At 36.2% G+C, this 26728-nt stretch overlaps 1 protein-coding gene across 1 annotated transcript in view; it reads left to right on the forward strand.

The window, feature by feature from the left end:
- Positions 1–26728, forward strand: part of PJA2 (praja ring finger ubiquitin ligase 2) — a 79331-nt gene that overhangs the window by 5317 nt on the left and 47286 nt on the right. Inside the window, exons 2-4 of the mRNA XM_004267440.4 lie at positions 21370–21487; positions 22804–23004; positions 24470–25520. Of these exons, the coding sequence (XP_004267488.1) occupies positions 21457–21487; positions 22804–23004; positions 24470–25520 (1283 nt within the window). The 5' untranslated portion in view covers positions 21370–21456. The remainder of the gene's footprint in view (positions 1–21369; positions 21488–22803; positions 23005–24469; positions 25521–26728) is intronic.

Genomic DNA, 26728 nt, shown 5'->3' on the forward strand with positions numbered 1-26728 from the left:
TAAATTGGTGGATTAGGTTTGCTAATTGTTGAGTATTTTTTGGTATCTGTGTACATGAAGAATAACTTTTTGTGTAATATGTTTGTATCAGAATAATGCTGGCCTCATAGGTTTAAAGTGTTTATTCCTCTTATATTTCCCGAAAAATCTTGGATAGGATTAGTATTATTTCATAAATGTTTGTCAGAGTTTGCAAGCTAACTCATCTGGGCCTAGTTTAATATGTTGAAAGGCTTTAAAGGATAAATTTAATTACTTTAATAGGTATAGGATGGTTAGGGTTATCTAATTTTTCTTAAAAACTTCCAGTCTTTGACTATGTGAGTGACCTACAATATGAGCTTTAGTAGTTTGTATCTTTCAATGAATTTGTCTCTTTCATCTATTAATTGCCATGAAGTTGTTTCTTTATTGTCCTTTTAATGTCTATAGCATCTATAGTGGTGTCTTTTCTTTCATTCCTGATATTGGCAATGTGTCCCCTCTTTTGTCTTTATTAGTTTGTTTCCACGTTTACCAATTTTGTTAATTTTTCCAAAGATCCAGCTTTTTATTTTATTACTCAGAAAACAAATGTTTTCAATTTCATTGATTTCTGCTCTTTACTATTCCTTCTTGTGTGCTTTGGATTTAAATCCACTCTGTTACAATTTTTTAAGGTATAAGCTTAGGCTATTGATTTGAGACCTTTCTTCTTTTCCTTCTAAGCACCACATTAGATGGTCCCACAATTTTTTTAAAAATTATTATTTATTTATTTATTATTTTTGGCTGTGTTGGGTCTTTGTTGCTGCGCGGGGGCTCTTTCTAGTTGGGGCGAGCGGGGGCTACTCTTCTTTGTGGTGTGCAGGCTTCTCATTGCGGTGGCTTCTCTTGTTGTGGAGCACGGGCTCTAGGTGCGTGGGCTTCAGTAGTTGTGGCTTGCAGGCTCTAGAGCGCAGGTTCAGTAGTTGTGGCACATGGGCTTAGTTACTCCATGACATGTGGTATCTTCCGGGACCAGGGCTCGAACCCGTGTCCCCTGCATTGGCAGGATTCTTAACCACTGTGCCACCAGGGAAGCCCTGGTCCCACAAAGTTTTATGTTGATATTTTCTGAGTTCTTATGTGACTTTCACAATGACCCATGGGTTGTTTAGAAATATATTGTTTAATTTCCAATTATTTGTTGATTTTGCCTAGCTCTATAATTGATTTCTGTGCTTAATTTTGTTTTAGATGGAAAGCATACTTTGTATAATTTTGTTTGAATTCTTTGAAGTTTTATTACTCAGAACATGGTAAGTCTTGGTAAATGTTCCATGTGCAATTCAAAATAATGTATATTATGCTGCTTTGGGGTGGAATATTCTATAAATTCTACATTCCATATTAAAAACTAAATTATATATTTATATGAAATATTCTGTAATTGTCAGTTGACTGGTGGTGCTTGTTAGGTTTTCTATTTCCTAACTGAGGTTTTGTCTACTTGTTTTGTTGGTCACTGAGAAGAATTGAAGTCTCCAAGTATAATTGTGGATTTGTCTATTTCTCCTCTTTGTTCTAACTATTTTTGCTTCATGAATTTTGAACCTCTGTTGTCAGATGCATATATGTTTAGGATTGTTATGTCTTCTTGGTGAATGGACCCCTTTGTCATTATATAGTATCCTTCTTTGTCTCTGGTAATATTTCTTCTGCAGTCTACTTTATCTGATATTAATACTGCCACTCCATCTTTCTTTTGATTCATGTTTGCATGATTAAAAAAAACACCTTTAAAAGCATTTATTTTTAAAAAAGAAAAGCACTTTAAAGGCACACATAATATGAAAGTAAAAAGATTGGATAAATATTGTTTGCAAACACTCACCAAAAGAAGGCTGATGTGCCTATATTAATATTGTACAAAATAGACATAAAGGAAGAAGTATAAGAGATAACAGGAAAGTATCATAATAAGTAGGTCAGTTCATCAAGACGATATAATAATCCTAAGTGTGTGTTTACCTAATAACATAGCTTCTGAATATAGAAGTTAATATAATTAGCAGTAAAGATAGTATGCATTCATAGCTGGAGATTTTACATATACATTTGATGTAACTGATAGAACAATTATATAAAAATATCAGTATGGGAATAGAAAATTTGAATGACATGATTAATCAACTTGATATAATTGACATTCATAGAACATATTATCTAAAGACTGAAGACTATACTTTTTTTTTTCAAGTGCACTTGGGACATTTGCCAAAATATTCTGGTCCTTGAAGTATGATCAAATTTCACAGAATTGAAATTATACAGTACATGTTTTCTGATCACTGTGGAATTAATTACAACTCAGGAACAGAAAATAACTATCAAGGCTCCAAATGTTTGAAGATTAATCAAGACATTTCTAAATAGCCCATGAATCAAAATGAAGTCACGATGGAAATTAGAAAATATTTTGATCTGAAAAACGACAGAAGTATTACATCAGAGCTTGTTGAGTGTACCTGAAGCAGTGCTTTGAGAGGACTTTATTGCTTTATACAGGCACGCTTCATTTTTATTGTGCTTTGTTTCATTGCACTTCACAGATACTGTGTTTCTCTACAAACTGAGGTTTACGGCAACCCTGCAATGAGCAAGTTTATCGGTGCCATTTGTCCAACAGCATTTTCTCACTGATAGTTAGCACTTTTTTGACAGTAAAATACTTTTTTTTTTTTTCTTTGCGGTATGCAGGCCTCTCACTGTTGTGGCCTCTCCCGTTGCGGAGCAGAGGCTCCAGACGCGCAGGCTCAGTGGCCATGGCTCACGGGCCCAGCCGCTCCGCGACATGTGGGATCCTCCCGGACCGGGGCACGAACCCGTGTCCCCTGCATCGGCAGGCGGACTGTCAACCACTGCGCCACCAGGGAAGCCTCAGTAAAATACTTTTTAATTAAGTTGTGTCCATTGGGGTTTTTTTTAACCACAATGCTATTACATGCTTAATAGACTACACTATAGCAAAAATGTAACTTTTATACACACTGTGAAACCAAAAAAAAATTTACTTCCTTTGTGGCACTGTTCACTTTATTTTGGTGGTTTGAAACTGAACCCACAATATCTCTGAGGTATGCCTGTATGCATATATTAGTAAGGAAGAAAAGTTCAAAATCAGTGGTGTAAGCTCACAACTGAAGGGAGCAACAAATTAAACCCAAAGAAAGCAGAAAGAAGGAAGTAGTAAATATAAAAGTAGAAATCAATGAAACAGAAAAATTTACAGTTTGTTGAGAAGACTTTTAAAAAATAATAAGCCTGTAGTGACTGATCAAGAAAAAATTGGGGGACAACAGACAATACCAATACTAAGAATGAAAAACTGAAGCATCACTACAAATTGTATAGATATTAAATTGTTAAGGAAAATTATGAACAATTTTATATTAGTACATATTTGCTAACTTGAATGAAAGGTCATAATCTTTGAAAAACAAATTGAATTTATTAAAAACTTTTCCATCAAGAAAACCCCAGGCCCAGATGGCTTCACTGGTAAACCTCTCAAACATTTAAGTAAGATATAATGGTAATTTTACACAGACTTTTTCGAGAACTGAAAAAGAAAACATTTCCCTGAACATTTTATGATTTTTGCATAATCTTGGTAGGAAAAACCTAACAAGAACATGAGAAAAAAGAGATAATTACAGGCCAATAATTCTCAAGAACATAGATACAGAGATAGTCCAGTGATATGTAAAAAAGATATCACAGATTTGTTCCAGGAATACAAGGTTGGTTTGTTGTTTTACAATTAATCAATGTAGTCCATCTCTTTAACAGTGTAGAAGACTCATACGATCATCTCTGTAGATAGAGAAATCATTTGACAAAAGTCACCATCTGTCGTGTTAAAAAATCCTCATCAAATTAGGAATAGAAGAAAATACTGTTAATTTTCTGGAGTATCAACAACAACAACAAAAACCCTACAGCTAATATCATACTCAATGAAAAACCTTGTTTCATGTCCCATATCTTTTTTTTTCTATTTAACATTATGCTGGAATTCTAACCAGTGCCCTCAGGATAAAAAAAGTTAATTTTAAAAAATGGAAAAAAAAATTTTTTTTTTGCGGTACGCGGGCCTTTCACTGTTGTGGCCTCTCCCGTTGCGGAGCACAGGCTCCGGATGCGCAGGCTCAGCGGCCATGGCTCACGGGCCCAGCCACTCCGCGGCATGTGGGATCTTCCCGGACCGGGGCACGAACCCATGTCTCCTGCATTGGCAGGCGGACTCTCAACCACTGCGCCACCAGGGAAGCCCTAAAAATTGGGAAAAAATTTTAAAAGTGTTTACCAGCAAAGTTTTAGAATAAGTGAATTTAGCAAGGTGACTGGATACAAGGACAACATGCAAAAATTAACTGTAAGTTGTGTGTTAGCAACCAAAAAGTATGAAATAAAATTAGAAAAGTACATTTAGAATAGCATCAAAATATGTAAGATACCTAAGGATAAATATAATAAAAACTTGGGCAAAACTTCTACCCTGAAAAATATAAAACAGTGCTGAGACATTTTAAAATACTTAAATAAGTGGAGAAATATTCCATCTTTATGTGGTAGGAACTCAATATTGTTAAAATGTCAATTACCCCAGGTTGAGCTATAGGTTCAATAAAATTTCAATTAAAATCCCAGAATTTAAAAATTTTAATCAAATGGATTCCAAAATTTATATCAAAATGTAAATGTCTCAAGACTTGCTATAAAGTTACAGTAATTAAGACAGTGTTATATTAGAACCAGGTAGACAAAAAGACCAATGGAAGAATATGAGTGTCTAGAAATAGACCTTCACATATGTCGTTTCTTGGTTTATGACAAAAGCTGCACTGAAGTTAAGAAAACATTTACTTTTAATAGTGTTAGATAAATTGGATATTGGATATTTGGGAATAAATGAACCTTGATTTTTACTTGATACTATATTCAAAAGCTCATTTGAGTTGGATCATAGAACTAAATGTAAAAGCTAAAATTATCAAGATTCTAGAAGAAAACCTAGAAGTATATCTTCATCACCGTGGGGTAGGCAAAAATTTTTTAAATAGAACATAAAATTGATAAATTAGACTACAATCAGTTACAAATTTCTATTCATGAAGACATCATTAAAGAAAAGAGGCAAGCCACAAACTGCAAGAATATACTCACATTAAGTATATTGTATCCAGAAAAATATAAGTAACTCTTAAAAATCAAAAAGAAAGACTTGTATCCAGAAAAATATAAGTAACTCTTAAAAATCAAAAAGAAAAAGGCAAACAACACACATTAAAAAATATGCAAAAAAGCAGGCAGGTCTTCACAAAAGAAGTTATCCAAAAGGCCAATGTGCATAGGTAAAGGTGCTCTACATCAGTGGTCCCCAACCTTTTTGGCACCAGGGACTGGTTTCGTGGAAGACAGTTTTTCCATGGACCGGCAAGGGGGGATGGTTCAGGCGGTAATGCGAGCAGTGGGGAGAGATGGGGAGTGGCAGATGAAGCTTCCCTCTCCCGCCGCTCATCTCCTTCTGTGCGGCCTGGTTCCTAACAGGCTGCGGACTGGTAGTGGTCTGCGGCCCGGGGTTTGAGGATCCCTCCTCTACATTATTACTCATCAGGGAAATGTCACAATGAGGCACCATCACACCCCTGTCAGAATGGCTGAAATTAGAGACTGACAATATCAAGTGTTGCCAAGGATGTGAAACAATATCAAGTGTTGCCAAGGGTATGAAACAACTGATACTCTTTTTTTTTTTTTTTTTTTGCGGTACGCGGGTCTCTCACTGTTGTGGCCTCTCCTGTTGCAGAGCACAGGCTCCGCGGCCATGGCTCACGGGCCTAGCTGCTCTGCGGCATGTGGGATCTTCCCGGACCGGGGCACGAACCCGTGTCCCCTGCATCGGCAGGCGGACTCCCAACCACTGCGCCACCAGGGAAGCCCACAGCTGATACTCTTATATATTGCTGGTGGGAATGTCAGGTTGTTTCAGCCACTTTACAAAACTGTCAGTATGTGTTATAGCCAAACATAGCTGTGGACTGTGATCCCGTAATTTCAGGTCAGATGTACCCAAGAAAGGTAAACAAAACAAAACAAAACATGTACAAGGATGTTCATAACGTGAATGAATCCCAGAAACATTGTGTCAAGCAAAAGTAGACAGACACAAAAGAGTTCATGATGTATGATTCCACTTGTATGAAGTTTAAAATAGGAAAAACTAAACTGAGGTAATAGAGGTCAGGAGAGTGGTTGCCTTTGGTTCGTGAGGAGTCAGTGTCTTGGAAGGAGAGAGAGAGAGAACCCTCTGAAGTGATGGTATATGATTTACATCTTGACATAGGTGGTAGTTTTTCAGATATATACCTATGTAAAAATTCATTGAATTGTAATGTGTACTTGAGTTTTATACTTTATTATATGTAAACAATTCTTCAACAAATGATTGCAGAGAAAAGGAAAATAATTTAAGTTTTTATCATGAAAAGTTCCAAACAAATTTCAGTAGAGTACAAGGAGCCCCCACGTACATATCATCTTGCTTCAACATTTTGCCATGCTTGTTTCTGTATCTCCCCAACCGCCATTCACATATGTTCCCTTTTTTTTTTGTTTTTTTGGTAGTGCTCACATCTAAATGTCTATCACAGATACATTAATTTATTCTGAGCATATTTTGTGTTTTTTAACATCAGATGAAATTTGCTACCTTTTCATATGCATAACATTTTATTTTTTATTTTCCTTATTTCCTGTACCCTTGTTTTTTCTTTTCCTGGCTCACTGACATGAAAATAAATCTCTGCAGCTTTTTTTTTTTAATTGAAGTATAGTTGATTTACAGTGTTGTGTTAGTTCTCTGCAGCTTTTTTATTCTGAGCTGACTGACTTGCACATCTCAAAAGAGGGTAGGTTGAGCAGCATCCTTATTTGTGACACATTTGAATCAGAGATCTTCCTATCTAAATGAGGTAAATTTGACGAATGTTCTTCATCTTGTTTTTTAATGAATTGATACTATATTTTTTCATCTTACTTTTCTTTTGTTAATCTTTTTCCCCCTTAGCCAATTACGCTTCCAGTAAAACACAGAAAATATTGTTCTACTGTGTTGGGTGTATGCTCATTCAAGTCTTTCTTCAAGGATTGCTGTTGATAGTCTTTAAAAAAAACAGTATTTTGTTAACACTTTTTTTTTTTAACAGAATGAGAAGTTTATAAACACTTGGTGAGATAGAGGGTTTACCAGAACAGAATTTGAAAATACAGTTTTTTACCTACTTAAATATAACATTTTTGGATTATTTGTTTCTGATTATGTATATTTTATGTCTGAGTTATGTTTTGTAATGTAATTTTCACTGTACCAATGCTGAGTTTACTGTTCCTCTTTTACAGTGGTTTACAAAAAAGTTTTCAGAGAAGAGTAGTAGTTAATCAAGTATAGCCTTCTATCAGGTTACCTCTTGTAACTAGGGATAGCAAACCCATTTCATCTTAGAAGTTTAACAGTTGTACCTGAAATTTTCTCTCTGATTTAGGTATTATCATTTCTACAGCTGCTCCTTGCAGAATTTGCCAGTCATAGCCTGGAAGTTTGCTTGTGTAGCAGCTTGTAACTTTCAAGTCTTGTGGTTGATAATAGATTACTTGATTTACTGAATGTGTCCAGTTGCTTACAGTGATATATGGGAGTAATGTCACCTCAGTCCTTATTTATTGTTTAGATGTACTGAATATTTTGCAGTTGTATATATGTATAAGCAACTATTTGTGCTTGTGGATAGAAGACATGAAAAATCTAGAGATACATTAAAAATAATATGTAAGCGTGAAACAGAATCAAGTGCAAGCTTACATTGTTCAAAATGGATACTTTATCTCCTGGGATATTTACTTTGCCTTAGCAGCTGAAAGTGGAACGATGAGATAATGTTAGGAAGCTAAGTTTCAATGTAATTGGTTCCAACATATATGAAACAGCTTTCTAGTGGCATTTGTCAGAGTTTGTCATAAACTCATTTTGTCATGAAGTGTTGATTTCTGAATATATAGCTCAAGTGTGGTAATAATTACAAAATTTTGTATGACTAAAGAATTATCTTACTAAAAGGAAATGCAGGCTAGATAATTATAAAAGTTTGTTTTTTTGTGTTTTTTTTTTTTTGCGGTACACGGGCCCCCCACTGCTGTGGCCTCTCCCGCTGCGGAGCACAGGCTCCGGACGCACAGGCTCAGCGGCCATGGCTCACGGGCCCAGCCGCTCCGCGGCATGTGGGATCCTCCCGGACCGGGGCACGAACCCACGTCCCCTGCATCGGCAGGCGGACTCTCAACCACTGCGCCACCAGGGAAGCCCTATAAAAGTTTGTTTTAAGAGGAATCTTAAACATTTCTAGGGCACTTTGGAAGCATATATGTAAAGCTAAATATGGGAGAATATAAAATAAATATTCCAGTGGGCTTGGAAGAGTAATCAAGACTTCCCTCTTCAAATAGTTGGATCAAATTGTATTTGTTTCTGAACTAACTTTTTGTTTCGTTCTGTTTCTTATATAACAGTATCTGAGTTTTAGGTGTCCAACATTATGATTCAACATCTGTGTTCATTACAAAGTGATCATTACCAAAAGTCTAGTTACCATTCATTACCATATATTCTTGGTGGGAATGTAAATTGGTGCAGCCACTATGGAAAACAATATGGAGTTCCCTCAAAAAATTAAAAATAGAACTATCATCTGATCCAGAAATTCCACTTATGGGTATTTATTTGAAGAAAATGAAAACACTAACTTGAAAAGATATATGCACCCCATGTTCAGTGAAGCATCATTTACAACAGCCAAGATATGGGAACAGCCTAAGTGCCCATCCGTGGATAAATAGATAAAGAAGATGTGGTGTGTGTGTGTGTGTGTGTATATATATGTATATAATGGGATATTAGCCATTAAAAATAATGAAATCTTGGTATTGTGACAATATGGGTGGACCTTGAGGGTATTTTGCTAAGAAATCAAACAGAGAAAGACGAATACCATGTGATCTCACATGTGGAATCTTAAAAAACAAAAAAACCCAAACTCATACATACAGAGAACAGATTGGTAGTTGCTAGAGCTGGGGGTTAGGAGCAGGCAAAATGGATGAAGGGGGTCAGAAAGTGCATATTTCCAGTTATAAGATATGTAAGTCATGGGCATGTAATGTACAGCATGTTGACTAATAGTTAATAGTACTATGTGGCATATTTGCAAGTTGCTAAGAGAGTAGATTTCAAAAGTTCTTTTCACAAGAAAAAAATTTCATAACTGTATAGTAACAGATATTAACTAGACTTGTGATTATTTCACAATATATATAAATATTGAATAATTATGTTGTACACCTAATACAATGTTATATGTCATTAACACCCCCCCCCCCCTTTTTTTTTTTTTTTCCAAGTGAGTTTTTTCTGGCTCCCAGCAACTGGATCACAGTGGTATAGATACAGGCTTTCAGTTGAAACTTTTCCTCTGGAAGTTCAACTGATTTCTCTCTTTCTGCCTAAAACTTCATTTAAATTATTTAGATGTAAATTCTAAAAGTAAGTGTTCCTGATCCAGTAGCTTTTCAATGAGTATCTACTAGGTGATAGGTGGAGTGTAAGTGCTAAGCAGCAGTTCTGACACTGTCAACAAGCAAAAGGCCAGTATAATTAATTTTGGTACTGTTATCCCTAACATGGCATTTTCCAAGCTGAGAATAAGTAGATCTTTTAAAGGGAGAAAATGTACTTTCATGAGATGGTATTAGAAAATCTTCATTCTGGTGATAGGTGGAAATATAAGAAAATTCAGAATCTAAGTACACGTAATTGAAATTGCTTGTATTTATCTAATACAGGATAATTTGTTATGCAGCAATAGACCTAGCAGCTCAGAACATTTATTATCTCATAGTTTCTATCGGTCAGAAATTTAGAAACAGCCTGGCTGGGTAGTTTTGGATCAAGGTCTCATGAGGCTACAATCAAGATGTAGGCTGGGACTGCAGTCATCTGAAGCCTTGACTGGGGCTGGAGGATCTGCGTCCTAGGTGGTTCATTCACATGGCTATTGCCAGAAGACCTCAGTTTCTTCTGGCTTTTGGCAGAAACTGCCAGTTCCTCATCATGTGGACCTTTCCATAGGACTGCTTGAGTGATCTTATGGTGTAGCACCTGGCTTCTCCCAGAGAGAGTGAGCCAAGAGAGAGTAAGGAGGAAGCCACAATGTCTTCTGTGCCTGAATCTTGTACATCACACACTTCTATCATTTTATCTTCATTAGAAAAAAGTCACTAATTATAGCCTACACTTAAAGGGAACAAATTAGGCTCTGCTTTTTGAAGGGAGAAGTATCAAAGAATTTGTGGACATATTATAAAACCAGCACATTATTCTAACAGAGGTATGGTGATGTTACTGAAGTGAGTGGGCTACATTGCAAAAATAATAATAATAAATGTGTAAGTTTTAAGTATTATACAAGCTGGTCTGTTAGTTGACTACTCAGTGGTGTAGGAGAACTATGATTCTGAAGGCAGTTCAAGGTGTAGGCTTAGTATGTATCAACTTCAGTGTATATTGTGTTCATTTAGATATATGAACATTCATTATTCTGTTTGCTTAAGTCTTTTGCTTTATTACTATTTTATTTATTTTTTAACATTTATTAAAGTATAGTTGCTTTACAATGGTGTGTTAGTTTCTGTTGTACAACAGAGTGAATCAGCTATATGTATACATATATCCCCATATCCCCTCCCTCTTGCGTCTCCCTCCCACCCTCCCTATCCCACCTCTCTAGGTGGTCACAAAGCACCCAGCTGATCTCCCTGTGCTATGTGGCTGCTTCCCACTGGCTATCTGTTTTACATTTGGTAGTGTATGTATGTCCATGCCACTCTCTCACTTCATCCCAGCTTACCCTTCCCCGCCCTGTGTCCTTAAGTCCATTCTCTACATCTGCGTCTTTATTCCTGTCCTGCCCCTAGGTTCTTCAGAACCACTTTTGTTTTTAGATTCCATATATATGTGTTAGCATACGGTATTTTTTTTTCTCTTTCTAACTTGCTTCACTCTGTATGACAGACTCTAGGTCCATCCACCTCACTACAGATAACTCAATTTGGCTTCTTTTAATGGCTGAGTAATATTCCATTGTATGTATGTGCCACATCTTCTTTATCCATTCATCTGTCGATGGACACTTAGGTTGCTTCCATGTCCTGGCTATTGTAAATAGTGCTGCAATGAACAATGTAGTACATGACTCTTTTTGCATTATGGTCTTCTCAGGGTATATGCCTAGTAGTGGGATTACTGGGTCATATGGTAGTTTTTTTTTTTTTTAGATTTTAAGGAACCTCCATACTGTTCTCCATAGTGGCTGTATCAATTTACATTCCCACCAAAAGTGTAGGAGGGTTCCCTTTTCTCCACACCCTCTCCAGCATTTATTGTTTGTAGATTTTTTAATGATGGCCATTCTGACCTGTGTGAGGTAATACCTCATTGTAGTTTTAATTTGCATTTCTCTAATGATTAGTGATGTTGACCATCCTTTCATATGTTTGTTGGCAATCTGTATATCTTCTTAGGAGAAATGTCTATTTAGGTCTTCTGCCCGTTTTTACATTGGGTTTTTTTTTTTTTTTTTTTTGATGTTGAGCTGCATGAGCTGCTTGTATATTTTGAAGATTGATCCTTTGTCAGTTGCTTCATTTGCAAATATTTTCTCCCATTCTGAGGGTTGTCTTTTCATCTTGTTTATGGTTTCCTTTGCTGTGCAAAAGTTTTGAAGTTTCATTAGGTCCCATTTGTTTATTTTTGTTTTTATTTCCATTTCTCTAGGAGGTGGGTCAAAAAGGATCTTGCTGTGATTTATGTAATAGAGTGTTGTGCCTGTGTTTTCCTCTAAGAGTTTGGTAGTGTCTGGTCTTACATTTTGGTCTTTAATCCATTTTGAGTTTATTTTTGTGTATGGTGTTAGTGAATGTTCTAATTTCATTCTTTTACATGTAGCTGTCCAGTTTTCCCAGCACCACTCATTGAAGAGGCTGTCTTATCTCCATTGTATATGCTTGCCTCCTTCATCAAAGATAAGGTGACCATATGTGCGTGGGTTTATCTCTGGTCTTTTCATCCTGTTCCATTGATCTATATTTCTGTTTTTGTGCCAGTACCGTACTGTATTTATTACTGTAGCTTTGTAGTATAGTTTGAAGTCAGGAAGCCACATTCCTCCAGCTCCGTTTTTCTTTCTCAAGATTGCTTTGGCTATTCAGGGTCTTTTGTGTTTCCATACAAAGTGTGAAATTTTTTGTTCTAGTTCTCTGAAAAATGCCATTGGTACTTTGATAGGGATTGCATTGAATCTGTAGATTGCTTTCGGTAGTATAGCCATTGTCACAATGTTGATTCTTTCAATCCAAGAACATGGTATATCTCTCCATCTGTTTGTATCATCTTTAATTTCTTTCATCAGTGTCTTATAGTTTTCTGCATACAGGTCTTTTGTCTCCTTAGGTAGGTTTATTCCTAGGTATTTTATTCTTTTTGTTGCAATGGTGAATGGGAGTGTTTCCTTAATTTCTCTTCCAGATTTTTCATCATTAGTATATAGGAATGCAAGAGGTTTCTGTGCATTAATTTGGTATTCTGCTACTTTATCAAATTCATTGATTAGCTCTAGTAGTTTTCTGGTTGCATCTTTAGGACTCTCTATGTATAGTATCATGACATAAGCAAACAGTGAGAGCTTTACTTCTTCTTTTCTGATCTGGATTCCTTTTATTTCTTTTTCTTCTCTGATTGCTGTGGCTGAAACTTCCAAAACTTTGTTGAATAATAGTGGTGAGAGTGGGCATCCTTGTCTTGTTAATGATCTTAGAGGAAATCATTTCAGTTTTTCACCATTGAGGACTATGTTGTCTGTGGGTTTGTCATATATGACCTTTATTATGTTGAGTTAGGTTCCCTCTATGCCCAGTTTCTGGAGAGGTTTTTATCATAAATGGGTGTTGAATTTTGTCGAAAGCTTTTTCTGCATCTACTGAGATTTTCATATGGTTTTTATCCTTCAATTTGTTAATATGGTGTATCACATTGATTTGCAAATATTGAAGAATCCTTGCATTCCTGGGATAAACCCCACTTGATCATGGTGTATGATCCTTTTAATGTGATGTTGGATTCTGTTTGCTAGTATTTGGTTGAGGATTTTTGCATCTGTGTTCGTCAGTCATATTGTCCTGTAGTTTGAGAAGGATAGGTGTTAGCTCTTCTCTAAATGTTTGATGGAATTCGCCTGTGAAGCCATCTGGTCCTGGGCTTTTGTTTGTTTGAAGATTTTTTTTTTTTTTTTTTTTGTGGTACGCGGGCCTCTCACTGTTTTGGCCTCTCCCGTTGCGGAGCACAGGCTCCGGATGCGCAGGCTCAGCAGCCATGGCTCACAGGCCCAGCCGCTCCGCGGCATGTGGGATCTTCCCGGACCGGGGCATGAACTTGCGTCCCCTGCATCGGCAGGCGGACTCTCAACCACTGCGCCACCAGGGAAGCCCTGTTTGAAGATTTTTAATCACCGTTTCAATTTCAGTGCTTGTGATTGGTCTGTTTATATTTTCTATTTCTTCCTGGTTCAGTCTTGGAAGGCTGTACTTTTGTAAGAATTTGTCCATTTTTTCCATGTTGTCCATCTTATTGGCATACAGTTGCTTGTAGTAATCTCTCATGATCCTTTGTATTTCTGCAGTGTCAGTTGTTACTTCTCCTTTTTCATTTCTAATTCTATTGATTTGAGTCTTCTCCCTTTTTTTTTTGTTTGTTTGTTTTTGCTGTATGCGGGCCTCTCACTGTTGTGGCCTCTCCCATTGCGGACCACAGGCTCCGGACGCACAGGCTCAGCAGCCATGGCTCACGGGCCCAGCTGCCCCGCGGCATGTGGGATCTTCCCGAACCGTGGCACGAACCAGTGTTGCCTGCACCGGCAGGCGGAACCTCAACCACTGTGCCACCAGGGAAGCCCTCCCTTTTTTTCTTGCTGAGTCTGGCTAATGGTTTATCAACTTTGTTTATCATCTCAAAGAACCAGCTTTTAGTTTTATTCATCTTTGCTATTGTTTCCTTCATTTGTTTTTCATTTATTTCTGATCTGATCTTTATGATTTCTTTCCTTCGGCTAACGTTGGGTTTTTTTTTTTTCCTTCTTTCTCTAATTGATTTAGGCGTAAGGTTAGGTTGTTTATTTGAGATGTTTCTTGTTTCTTGAGGTAGGATCGTATTGCTGTAAACTTCCCTTTTAGAACTGCTTTTGCTGCATCCCATATGTTTTGGGTCATCATGTTTCTAGGTATTGTTTGATTTCCTCTCTGATTTCTTTGGTGATCTCTTGGTTATTTAGTAGCAAATTGTTTAGCCTCCATGTGTTTGTATTTTTTACAGGTTTTTTTTCCCTGTAATTGATATCTAGTCTCATAGTGTTGTGGTTGGAAAGGATACTTGATATGATTTCAGTTTTCTTAAATTTACCAAGGCTTGATTTGTGACCGAAGATATAATCTATCCTGGAGAATGTTCCATGAACACTTGAGGAGAAAGTGTATTCTGTTGTTTCTGAGTGGAATGTCCTATAAATATCAATTAAGTCCTTCTTGTTTAATGTGTCATTTAAAGCTTGTGTTTCCTTATTTTTTTTCATTTTGGATGATCTGTCCATTGGTGAAAGTGGGGTGGTAAAGTCCCCTACTATTATTGTGTTACCATTGATTTCCCCTTTTATGGCTTTTAGCATTTGCCTTATGTATTGAGGTGCTCCTATGTTGGTTGCATAAATATTTAAATTGTTATATCTTCTTCTTGGATTGATCCCTTGATCATTATGTACTGTCCTTCTTTGTCTCTTGTAATAGTCTTTATTTTAAAGTCTATTTTGTCTGATATGAGAATTGCTTCTCCAGCTTTTTTTGATTTCCATTTGCATGGAATATTTTTTTCCTTCCTCTCACTTTCAGTCTGTGTGTGTCCCTAGGTCTGAAGTGGGTCTCTTGTAGACAGCATATATACAGGTCTTGTTTTTGTATCCATTCAGCCCCTCTTTGTCTTTTGATTGGAGCATTTAATCCATTTACATTTCAGGTAATTATCAATATGTATGTTTCTGTTGCCATTTTCTTAATTGTTTTGGGTTTGTTATTGTAGACCTTTTCCTTCTCTTGTGTTTCCTGCCTTGAGAAGTTCCTTTAGTATTTGCTGTAAAGCTTTTTTGTTGGTGCTGAATTCTCTTAGCTTTTGCTTGTCTGTAAAGGTTGTAATTTCTCCATCAAATCTGAATGAGATCTTTGCTGGGTAGAGTAATCTTTGTTGTAGGCTTTTCCCTTTCATCACTTTAAATATGTCCTGCCACTCCTTTCTGGCTTGCAGAGTTTCTGCTGATAGATCAGCTGTTAACCTTATGGGGATTCTCTTGTATGTTATTTGTTGCCTTCCCCTTGCTGCTTTCAATATTTTTTCTCTTTGTATTAATTTTTTTATAGTTTACATAATATGTGTCTTGGCGTGTTTCTTCTTGGATTTATCCTTTATGGGACTCTGCGTTTCCTGGACTTGATTGACTATTTCCTCTCCCATGTTAGGGAAGTTTTCAACTATAATCTCTTCAAATATTTTGTCAGTCCCTTTCTTTTTCTCTTCTTCTTCGGGACCCCTAAAATTCGAATGTTGATGTGTTTAATGTTGTCCCAGAGGTCTCTGAGACTGTCCTCAATTTTTTTCATTTTTTTTTCTTTATTCTGCTCTGCAGTAGTTATTTCCACTATTTTATCTTCCAGGTCACTTACCCGTTTTTCTGCCTCAGTTATTCTGCTGTTGATTCCTTTTAGAGAATTTTTAATTTCATTTATTGTGTTGTTCATCATTGTTTGTTTGCTCTTTAGTTCTTCCATGTCCTTGTTAAACGGTTCTTGTATTTTCTTCTATTTCCAAGATTTTGGATCTTTACTATCATTATTCTGAATTCTCTTTCACGTAGACTGCTTATCTCCTCTTCATTTGTTTGGTCTGGTTGGTTTTTACCTTGCTCCTTCATCTGCTGTGTATTTCTCTGTCTTCTTCTTTTGCTTACCTTACTTTGTTTGGGGTCTCCTTTTTGCAGGCTGCGGGTTCATAGTTCCCATTGTTTTTGGTATCTGCCCCCAGTGGGTAAGGCTGGTTCAGTGCGTTATGTAGGCTTCCTAGTGGAGGGGACTGGTGCCTGTGTTCTGTTGAATGAGGCTGGATCTTTTCTTTCTGGTGGGCAGGGCTGCGTCAGGTGGTGTGTTTTGGGGTGTCCGTGAACTTATGATTTTAGGCAGCCTCTCTGCTAATGGGTGGGGCTGTGTTCCTGTCTGGCTTGCTGGTTGTTTGTCATGGGGTGTCTTGCACTGGAGCTTGCTGGTCATTGAGTGGAGCTGGGTCTTAGCATTGAGTCGGGGATCTCTGGGAGAGCTCTCGCGGATTGATATTACGTGGGGCCCGGAGGTTTCTGGTGGTCCCGTGTTCTGAACTCAGCTCTCCCACCTCAGAGGCTGATGCCTGACACCCGGCTGGAACACCAAGACCCTGTCAACCAGATGGCCAGGTACATGGGGGAGTTTCTTGCCTTTTGGGAGGTCTGAGGTCTTCTACCAGCGTTTAGTAGGTGTTCTGTAGGAGTTGTTCCACATGTAGATGTATGTTTGATGTATTTGTGGGGGGGAAGGTGATCTCCACGTCTTAACTCCTCTACCATCTTGAAGGTCCTCTTTTATTACTATTTTAGATTTTTAGTTTTCTGAATTAGTTCTACTACCACTAGCTTTCATTTAATGTGTGTAAGTATAAGTGTTGGAGTTAGAATATAAGTATTCCCAACTCTTCGTCTCTTTTCATTATATTTTCATATTTCCATCAGAGAAAGGAGCACAGAATTGCCATTCATTCATTCATTCATCCCTTTTTTCACAACTGTTTAAATTCGTATCTTGTTAGAGAATGTAAAGACACAGTGCATTTAATAGACATAATGCACTTAAAGCAAGGTCTTTATCTTTAAATTCACCACAGTCTTTCAATTCTGCTGTGGGAAGTGTACACCCCATACCCATGCTTTTCCTTGTATTCTTTTGAAGGTTGTTTCCATTGCCTATCTAGAGCTGCTGGTGTACTATCCTAGTTAAAATTATAAATGATGCTATCTAGGTAAAAAGCTGGAAGATCTAGAATTAATACTTCCCTGATTAACTCCTTTAATTCTTAGACAGCAGCATATTTATGGCATTTTTTTGGGTTTTTTTTTTTTTTTGGTTATTGTTTTTGCTTTTATAATTAGGAAGACGTATATGAAGATTCCACAGCATTTGAGATGAATAATCGTCACAAGTAGAGAGGAATCATATGTTACTTATTAGGTGAATAGTACTAGCAAAGGAAACGTTTCTTTAGAGAAGACTCAGAAACCAAATGTTCCCAATAAACTTTAGATACAAATTTGGCACTGATGAATTAATCATTTTAATCTTGACACACAGCTAGGTCTTTATTCTTTATTATTTATCCTCTCCTCCCTGTTTTGCTTTGTTTTCTCTTTTATACTTCAGAGATAGGAACGAGTTACATTTGTCTACATAGCTGGCCTCAGATAAAATAGAGATAATTAGTGTCTACAGAGAGATTCTAGTCTACATTTTATTCGTAAGACAAGAGCCACTATTGAAAATGATGATGATGATGATAGAAGAAGAGAATAAGAAAGTGCAAGAAATTTCAAAAATTATTGTAGAGAATGTTGGAAGGCTGGAATTTAAAGCAGATGAAAGCTACCATTCCGTAAATTGAAAATGAGAAAGAAAAGTTTAGAGACAAAGGATTAAACTGCGTGGGCCAAATACAGTGAAAATAGGAAGGAAAAGAAAAAGGACATCTTTGAGACAATCTAATGAAAGCCTTTAAATTAAAGCAGCCCTACTAGGGCTATGGAGTAGAAATTTTTTAAATGGTCTAAGAAAGTCCTTGCGAAATTATAGAATACTGTTTATTAAGAGAAAATCCTAATTATTCCGAAGAGAAAAATTGGTTTACCTACAAAAGGATGAGAAATAAACTGGCAGAACAGTTTCTTAACAGCAACATGGGATGCTTAGAAAACATTGCCTTTTAGAGTTTGTAAAAAATGATTTTGTTTTGACCTATATCCAAAGTGTAAGGGAAAGATGAAAATATTTTGACATGCAAAGACTCAGTGTTTACCTCCTTAAATAAAATTCCTGAAACAATTACTTGAAGATCTTCTAGTAAAGACAAAACAAACAAATGCACACCCCGTCCCAAAACAAACAAAAGAAAGGAAAACATGGGTTTCAAATCAGGGGACCTAACTCAGAAGTACCATCAAAAGTTAGCACAGAAGTAGTTGGATCTTGAAAACAAGTAGACTAAATTTATATCAGGATGTTGGAGGGCTCCAAAAATAATCTTTTAGAAGGAAGTGGATTCATGTTGAAGAAAAGTATGATTAAGAAACAGAGCGATTTTCATGATTTTGTACTCTTAACAGCACTCTCTCTTAACAGCACATTCTGCAGGCATTTATACCCACTGTTCTACCAAAGGTGCCCCGTGTCAGGAACTCCAGTAATCTTCCATGTTGCTAAGTCTAGTGGTCAGTTATAGATCCTTGTCATACTTTACCTTTTAGCAGCATTGGCACAGTGGATCAATTCTTTGGTCTAAAGCCCTGTCTTCATTTGACATCCACACTCCTGGATTTTTTCTTTTCTCTCACAAGCCCCTCTCATTGGTCGGTTTTCCTGATACTTCTTTTTCCCTGGCCTCTTAATTTTGGATCATCTCAGGGTTCAGCCCATGAACTTCTTTCCTTCTCCAAGCCTACTTAGACATCTCTTCCAAGTTCAAGCCCTTTTGAATATTGTCCATATCCTAAGACTCCCAAATTATACTGGCAGTTCAGAATTGTCCAGTGAACTCCAGCATCCTATTTAACTTCTACTTGAATATCTAATAGATATCTCAAATTTAGCACATCCAGAACTAAACTCAAGATACTTTCTCCAAACCTATGTCTTCCACAGATTTTCCTGTCAGTTAATGTCAACTCTGTTTTTCTAGTTGCCCAGGCTATAAAACTTAGAGTCAGCTTCAAATCCTTACCTTCTTTCATAACCTACATCAGAAAACTTTGTTGGCTCTACTTTCACAATATAGACAGAATCTGACCATTTCTCACCACCTGTTTTTACTCTGGTCCAAACCACTGTGATCTCTTGTCAGTATTTCCATAGCTTTCTAGCCAGTCTTCCTGCCTTTGACCTTGTTCCCCTTCATCTGAACACAGTAGCCAGGACTTCCCTGGTGGCGCAGTAGTTGAGAGTCCGCCTGCCGATGCAGGGGACACGGGTTCGTGCCCCGGTCCGGGAAGATCCCACATGCCGCGGAGCGGCTGGGCCTGTGAGCCATGGCCGCTGAGCCCGCGCGTCCGGAGCCTGTGCTCCGCAAGGGGAGAGGCCACAACAGTGGGAGGCCCACGTACCAAAAAAATAAATAAATAAAAAAATAAACACAGTAGCCAGAGTGTTCCTTTTAAAGCAGAAGTTCTCTTCTCAGAACTGTTTGGTGGTTTTCCCTCTCACTCAAAATAAAACCTACATTTCTTCTATTATCCTGTAAAGACCTATGTTGTTTGTTCCACCTTACTCCCTTCTCCCTAATTAACTTTCTGACCTCATCTGTTACTTTCTCTCGTCCTCATTCCATCCCAGACTTCTTGCTAAGGTAAATTCTGGAAATTCTTACTTCAGGATCTTCTTTTTATTCTGCTGAGAATGTTCTTTCCCTAGGTTTACACGTGGCTCCCTCCTCACAGGTGTTTGCTCAAATGATTCCTTCTCAGTGAGGCCTTCCCTAACCACACTACTTTAAACTGCACACCCTTAGGAGCTCTTTATTCTCTGCTCTGTTTTGCTCCATAGTATTTATTGTCTAACATATCTTTATTTTTTACTGATTTGTTTAATGTCTATACCCCATACTGCAGTTTTAGGAGGGCAGGAATATTTGTCTATTTTGTTCATTGTTATATCCTCAGCACTGAAAATAGTGCCTGGAATATTGCCTTATTTCAAAGAAAAGACTTTGGGTAAAATACTCATGAACTTAAATCCATGGCCGACCTTTGAGTCTGCATGTATTATTATACTGTGAATCTGTGAAGATTCAAGTTAATTGCACATTATTTTTCTTACTATTAAAACAATATTAATCAGAGCTTGTGTTTTTGCCAGTATGGTAGAATTATTTTCTTGATATTCCTTTACGCTTTAGCTATTGTTAACCATCTGACTTGATTTAGCTATATTAGAACATTACAACCTATTGCTGAATTTATAATTTATATGGGAGGATATGTGTACTTTTATGTATGTTAATTTATAGCTATACATGGCTAGATAGATATATACAGTTAAACTAATTTTCAGAACTATCATCTTGTAACAGCTTTAAGTTGGTGGTAGGCAGTTTAGCAATAGCTCGTTTTTAAGTAATTAAAGTATTTAATTAAAAAGCTAAGCTCTTAAAAAAAAAAAGCTAAGCTCTTGACAAACTTTAAAAAAAGGCACAGGTTGCAACTTTTAAAATAGTAAATAAATGGATTAACTTCAAAACAGATGAAGTCATTTTATACTTTGCATGGTAAATTTTAGTTCTTCTAATTTAGAATGGGTTTTTCTTTGGGATTAAAATATCTGAATGATCAATTGACTATTATTGTAAAGAACAAGTGTATCATTTTTATACACGTTAATTATTAATTGTCATAAGCCACTATATGTTTTTAAAATGTACCACTATACATTTTTAAAATGAAGTTTGTATTCTTAGGGTTAACTTCTTTTAACAATGCCAGGGCTAAAGGAACTTAGTGTTTGATGGAGAAGCAGATAGTGTGTAGTAGACCCCCAAACAGTTTGGTCACATACCCCAATCAACACTTCTCCCAATATATTTGCTTATTTCCTTATAAATTATTTGTGTGTTATTATCATTGTCAATCTTAAGGATGATACATACTTAAGGCAAGGTTTTTCAAGAGGAGATCTAAATCTCTTTCAAATAGCCATCTTCATAGTTTTGAGGTTTTTTGATCGACTTGTCAGATCCAATTGTGTTTTTCTCTGTTATTATGGGCTAGCTAAGAACTTCACTAGGAGAAGTAGTATTAGTTTTGCTATTTTTGTTTTGTGCTGTATTATTACTATTTTGTTTAATCCATGGTTTCTTTGTAGGAATCTCCTGCAGCTTATCCATTGTGTGAGTAAAAACTAAATCACATCCATAATTCCACTGAACTGGGCACACAAAAACTGCCATATATGTCACAGTATACTGAAAAGGAGCCAGCAGGTAAGCAAGGTGTCTCTGTCAGTTCCTCTACATTGAGAACTTCATATTTTTCCTTCCAGATTCCTTGAGTACCATACGTGATGTGTGATCGTCGTCTTACTTAAGGCTAGTTTCAATCCATGTATTGAATATTTATAAAGCTTAATTTCTAATTTTTGATACAAAAATGAGTATAAATAGAAACTCATATTTCTTTTCCATACCCCCTTGGCATCTATTGTGCTTTCCACTTTGGAGACTGTTCTTTTGGAGGTGTTGTTAAGGGTACTGGTCTGGAGTCATAATATTGGGTTATTGGACAAGTTTCTTAAATAATTCATTTTAACCCTAGTTTTTTATTCTTTAAAATAAAATACAGTATCCACCTCAACAGGTTTGTGAGGGGATGAAGTAACAATGTAACACTTGGTATCATATATTATAATGTTATAAAGCAGGTTTTTGTGCTTAAAAGCAATTATATTTCTTATTCTAATGCAATAAAAGAAAAATGTGTAACTTTTTCATTTATTGACTATTCCGTATACTGTGAGAAAATATTTTGTTTAGTTCCTGCATAATATATGTAAAACTCAATGGACTAAGCAAACTTTTACTATATGTATATATGAGATAATGTCCTACCCAGTAAAAGATGCTACTGTTGCTACTATATATCCCTCAGGCATCGAACTTAGTATTCGAGTTGTTCAAATGTTGATGGCTTTTTCTTTTCATACATACCATATGTATACCATTGGTAGTTTTGAAGAGTTTGACTTGGCTCACCACTGTTTTCTTTTGGAGAGTTTTACCTGACCCTGATCTTTGGGATATATTTTATTGTGGTCCCGTTAGTTCTTTATAATAGTACAGATACCATTTAAAGAAATTACTTGTTAACTTTGACCGGAATTTATTCACTTTTAATGTAATTGAAACCATCGTATCATGTACGTGTGAATAATTCACTCAACAAATATGTATTGAGCACTTATACATAAGGTACTTTGATAACTTGGAGAATCATTCTCCAATCCTTAAGGAGCTTTTGCAGTATAGTAATTTGGCAAGTGGAAAAAAATTGGGGTAAGTAACGTTATAAAAATCTGAAATACCTTAAAGGAACCAAACTTTAAGATATTTGGGGGATAAGGGGGTCACATAACTCTCATAATGTAGTATTTCATGTTTTCTTTTCAGGTATGTTTTATATTGCTAGTAAGGGGCATTCGATGTTCAGTAGCATATGATTTGGCAATATATGTTGAAACATTACCCCAAATGTCAGAATAAGTCATTGCTGTGTCTCCTTTATTTTTAACTTTGTTTTTCAGCAATGGATCAAGAATCCAGCAAGGCGGCCTGGCCCAAACCAGCAGGAGGATATCAGACAATCACAGGCAGGCGATATGGCAGAAGACATGCATATGTCAGTTTCAAACCGTGTATGACCAGGCATGAAAGAAGCTTAGGTAGGGCTGGTGATGACTATGAAGTGTTGGAACTAGATGATGTTCCAAAAGAAAATTCCTCAGGTATGCAACATGGGATTATTTAAAAGCTATTAATAACCATGTAAGAATTGATCTTGTAATATTTGAAATAGTGAGTGGGTTTTATGTGTGTCTCTGAGTATAAATGCTATACATTTCCTATCAAGAAATTCATTTCAAAATTTTCTATTAACTTAATAGTGTATACATTTAAACATAGAAAAAGATAGAATATGGCCAATCAATAACTACATTGTCATGGCAGTGATTACATGTTGTCACATCCTTCAGCCAGAGGAATTCTTCATCTTTCAATCCAAAAAAATTTTTAATGTGAACTGAGTATATTTTTCCCTGCATATTACATTTAAATAGCTTTTTGTTTTATTTGTATCTCAATAATTTAGCTCGGTTAAGTTGATTCTTTTAGAATCATATAAAATATAAATGTCAAGTAATACATAGTTATTTAATTAAAATTTCCTAATTATTCATTAGTTTGAAAAAGTATTTTGCAGGTATCCATGTACTATAACTACACATTTTTGGACTGGAATGTCATCTTCCTCTTGTCCTGAGCAAACTTGATAATTCTAGGTTATTTTTTTTACTGTCATTTATATACAAGAATCTGAATTATTACCTGAGGTCCTTCTGTTAAAGCAGCCTTTTTGTGATATGATAAGACTTCCCTTCAGTTATTTATAAATTTTTGTTCCAACAGGTCTTAGCATCTTCATTTTTTGTTATTACATTAGTGATGGTAAAAGATAGTCATGTTTAAAGTAATTTGTGGAGTAGATAGGATTTTACTCTTGTCTCAGAATTCTGACAAACTATGACAAAGAGAATCAACACATTGACTCTTTTGTTGTTTTTCACTGATAGCTGTAACATAGTTAAAGTTAACTCATTGTAGGTATATTTTAACAATTCATTTTGGGGATAGAAATGTAATATTATGTATCTAGGGACTGAGATATAATCTTCTGAATTGACATAAAACACAGTAGAGTCTCATTTCTGTTAGATCTGTATATAGCCTGTTCTTATATCTATTATAACCAGCTTTTAAAATATCTACATGTAAAAAAAAATCTGCATGTAATAAAGTAATTTAAGTCTGAATTGCACAGTCCAACAACTGGGAGGGCAGATTGGTTACCCTGTGACTTCACTTATGCCTCTCATTGTTAGTCTCTTATTAGCCTCTCTTTTAAATGTCTTTTACAGAATGTTTTAGGTATTAGGATTTAGGTGAAAAACCTCCAGAAGACATCTGAGGGAGAGGATATTAAGAGGCTACACAGTGGCATAAATGAACTCATAGGGTAACCAGTCCGCCCTCCCAGTTAAGTTAGGGAGCCTATAAACACCTGTCAGAGAAATTCACTCATATTCTCAAATAAGTAATAATTGGTATGATTTCTAGTTAAAGAGTCATTATTAAATAAAACATTATCTAAATTAATCCCTCTAAATATGTTTTCTTTTGTTCCCTATGAAGGTTCCAGTCCATTGGATCAAGTTCATTCTTCTTTACCCAATGACCCTTTATTTGAAAAAACTGAAGCAGAAATTCCCATTTGTGATACAGCATTGAATCAAACCATTGAGAGCAGTCCATCCTTTGCTGCAGTACATCATAGCGAGGAAGGCAGGGAGACCTTAGGAAGCAGTACGGATCTTCACAATCATTCTGAGGGAGAGTATACTTCAGAAGTTTGTAATGCTTCAAGTGTTCAAAATGGAATTACATTGGTTCATACTGACTCTTATGATCCAGATGGCAGACATGGAGAGGATAATGACAGTCATCAGCTCTCTGCAGACGTTGTGGAAGGTGGTAGATATCAGGAAGCATTGGGCAATACAGTGTTTGAGTTGGAAAATGGAGAGGTAGAGGCATACACTGGTCTTTCACCAACAGTTCCCTCTTTTAACTGTGAATTAAGAGATGAGTTTGAAGAGGTAGATTCAGCACCTTTAGTGAAAAGTTCAACTGGTGATACTGAGTTTGTCAATCAGAACAATCAGGAATTTCAGAGGTCCTCTTCTGAAGATGAAGTGGTTAGAAAGAAACAACAAAATAATACTAGCCAGGAGAGACAAAGAGAAAATTCAGTTGAAGATTCAGCCTGTGCTCCCAGGCATATTTGCAGTGAGCAAAATACCAGTGATAGGGGCAAAAACCAGGGAAGTTCTCCTGAACAGGTAGTGAGGCCCAAAGTTAGGAAACTGATAAGTTCAAGCCAGGTGGACCAAGAAACAGGTTTTAATAGGCATGAGGCTAAACAAAGAAGTGTTCAGAGGTGGAGAGAGGCTTTGGAAGTTGAGGAAAATGGCTCAGATGACCTCTTAATAAAATGTGATGACTATGATGGAGAACATGATTGTATGTTCTTGGATCTGCCTTTCGCAAGAGTTACACAGAGAGAAACAGAAGATAACCAAATAACACCAGAAAATGGAGCCACAGGAAGGCAAGAAGTTGTGGATAACACGTTTTGGAATGGCTGTGGAGATTATTACCAACTGTATGACAAAGATGAAGATAGGTAAGTTTTCGTGCTGTGCTTTGTGAGATGGTTTAGTGAGCAAAGTGGTTTATTTCTAGTACCATGATATTTGGTGGATGGGCTGTCTGACATGGTCAGTGAGTTAGATATTTTGACTTATCAAATATTCTTATTTACTGAGTGGTAACCATACATGTAAACTACTCGTTAGTTTTTCACAGAAACTCTCTTTGAGGGATTTCAGGATTTTACAGAAATTATAAGTTCAGGTAATGGTTATTCATTATTATAGAAAGATAGAGCTACTAATTATTTCAGTTCATGGTATTTCAGTTAATAAAATGCAAGGTAAACATTTATTGTATTAAAAAAAATTTCTAAGCCAGTCTGGGTTTAAAAAGTGATTAAAACCACAGAAAATTTTGATTGGTAATATTGCATTAACTTTGCCAGTATTTACTAATATCACCTGTTTATTCTTCCTGTTGCTGTTCCTGTCACTGTTTATTTTTTTACTTATTTTTGTTTAGCATTTAATTTTCATTAACAACTTTATGTGGTACATTCTATTATTTTCCGCATTTATAGATGAAACTGAGGCATAAGAGCACTTACTAACTTCCTAAGGTCACAAAGCTAGTAAAAGGTGGAGCTGGAATTTGATTATCTACTTATTGACTAACTCCAGGCTCTGTGTTCTTCACCACTATAATTTACTATTTTCAAGAGAACATATAACTTTTCTTATAATAAGCATTCTGTTTCCTCTTACATAGATTCCTTTTTTTCCAAACTGTAGGACAACAGAAAGAAGAGAGAAATGGAGAATTTCTTTGTCCAACTGCTGACTTTTCATTACCCCAGAGTCACTTTCACCTATCCTTTTAAGCTAGTGGGAACCCTTGCCATGCTCAATTACAGTGCAATTTCAAGATTTTATTAATTTAAAGAAATAGTTTTTTTTAACTAGAAAGTACTACAAGGGAAGAAATTTATCCTTTTGAATATGAATGCATTTTATATATTTTATTTCATATCATAAAGTTAATAAAATCTTTTTGATTTTCATTGGATGTATGAATTAAGCTTCCGTAGTATAGTATAAGTAACTTGTAGAAATAATTAAAATATTTCTACTGCTATCTTGAAGTTTGTAAACTTCAAGGGTTAGCAGACAGTATTTATGTAACCTACTATTTTCTAAGCTAAGAATAAAGTTAGTTAAGAACTTGTGCCTGAGACTTCCC

Source organism: Orcinus orca, chromosome 3 (assembly GCF_937001465.1).
Source record: "Orcinus orca chromosome 3, mOrcOrc1.1, whole genome shotgun sequence".
NCBI classification, from domain to species: domain Eukaryota; kingdom Metazoa; phylum Chordata; class Mammalia; order Artiodactyla; family Delphinidae; genus Orcinus; species Orcinus orca.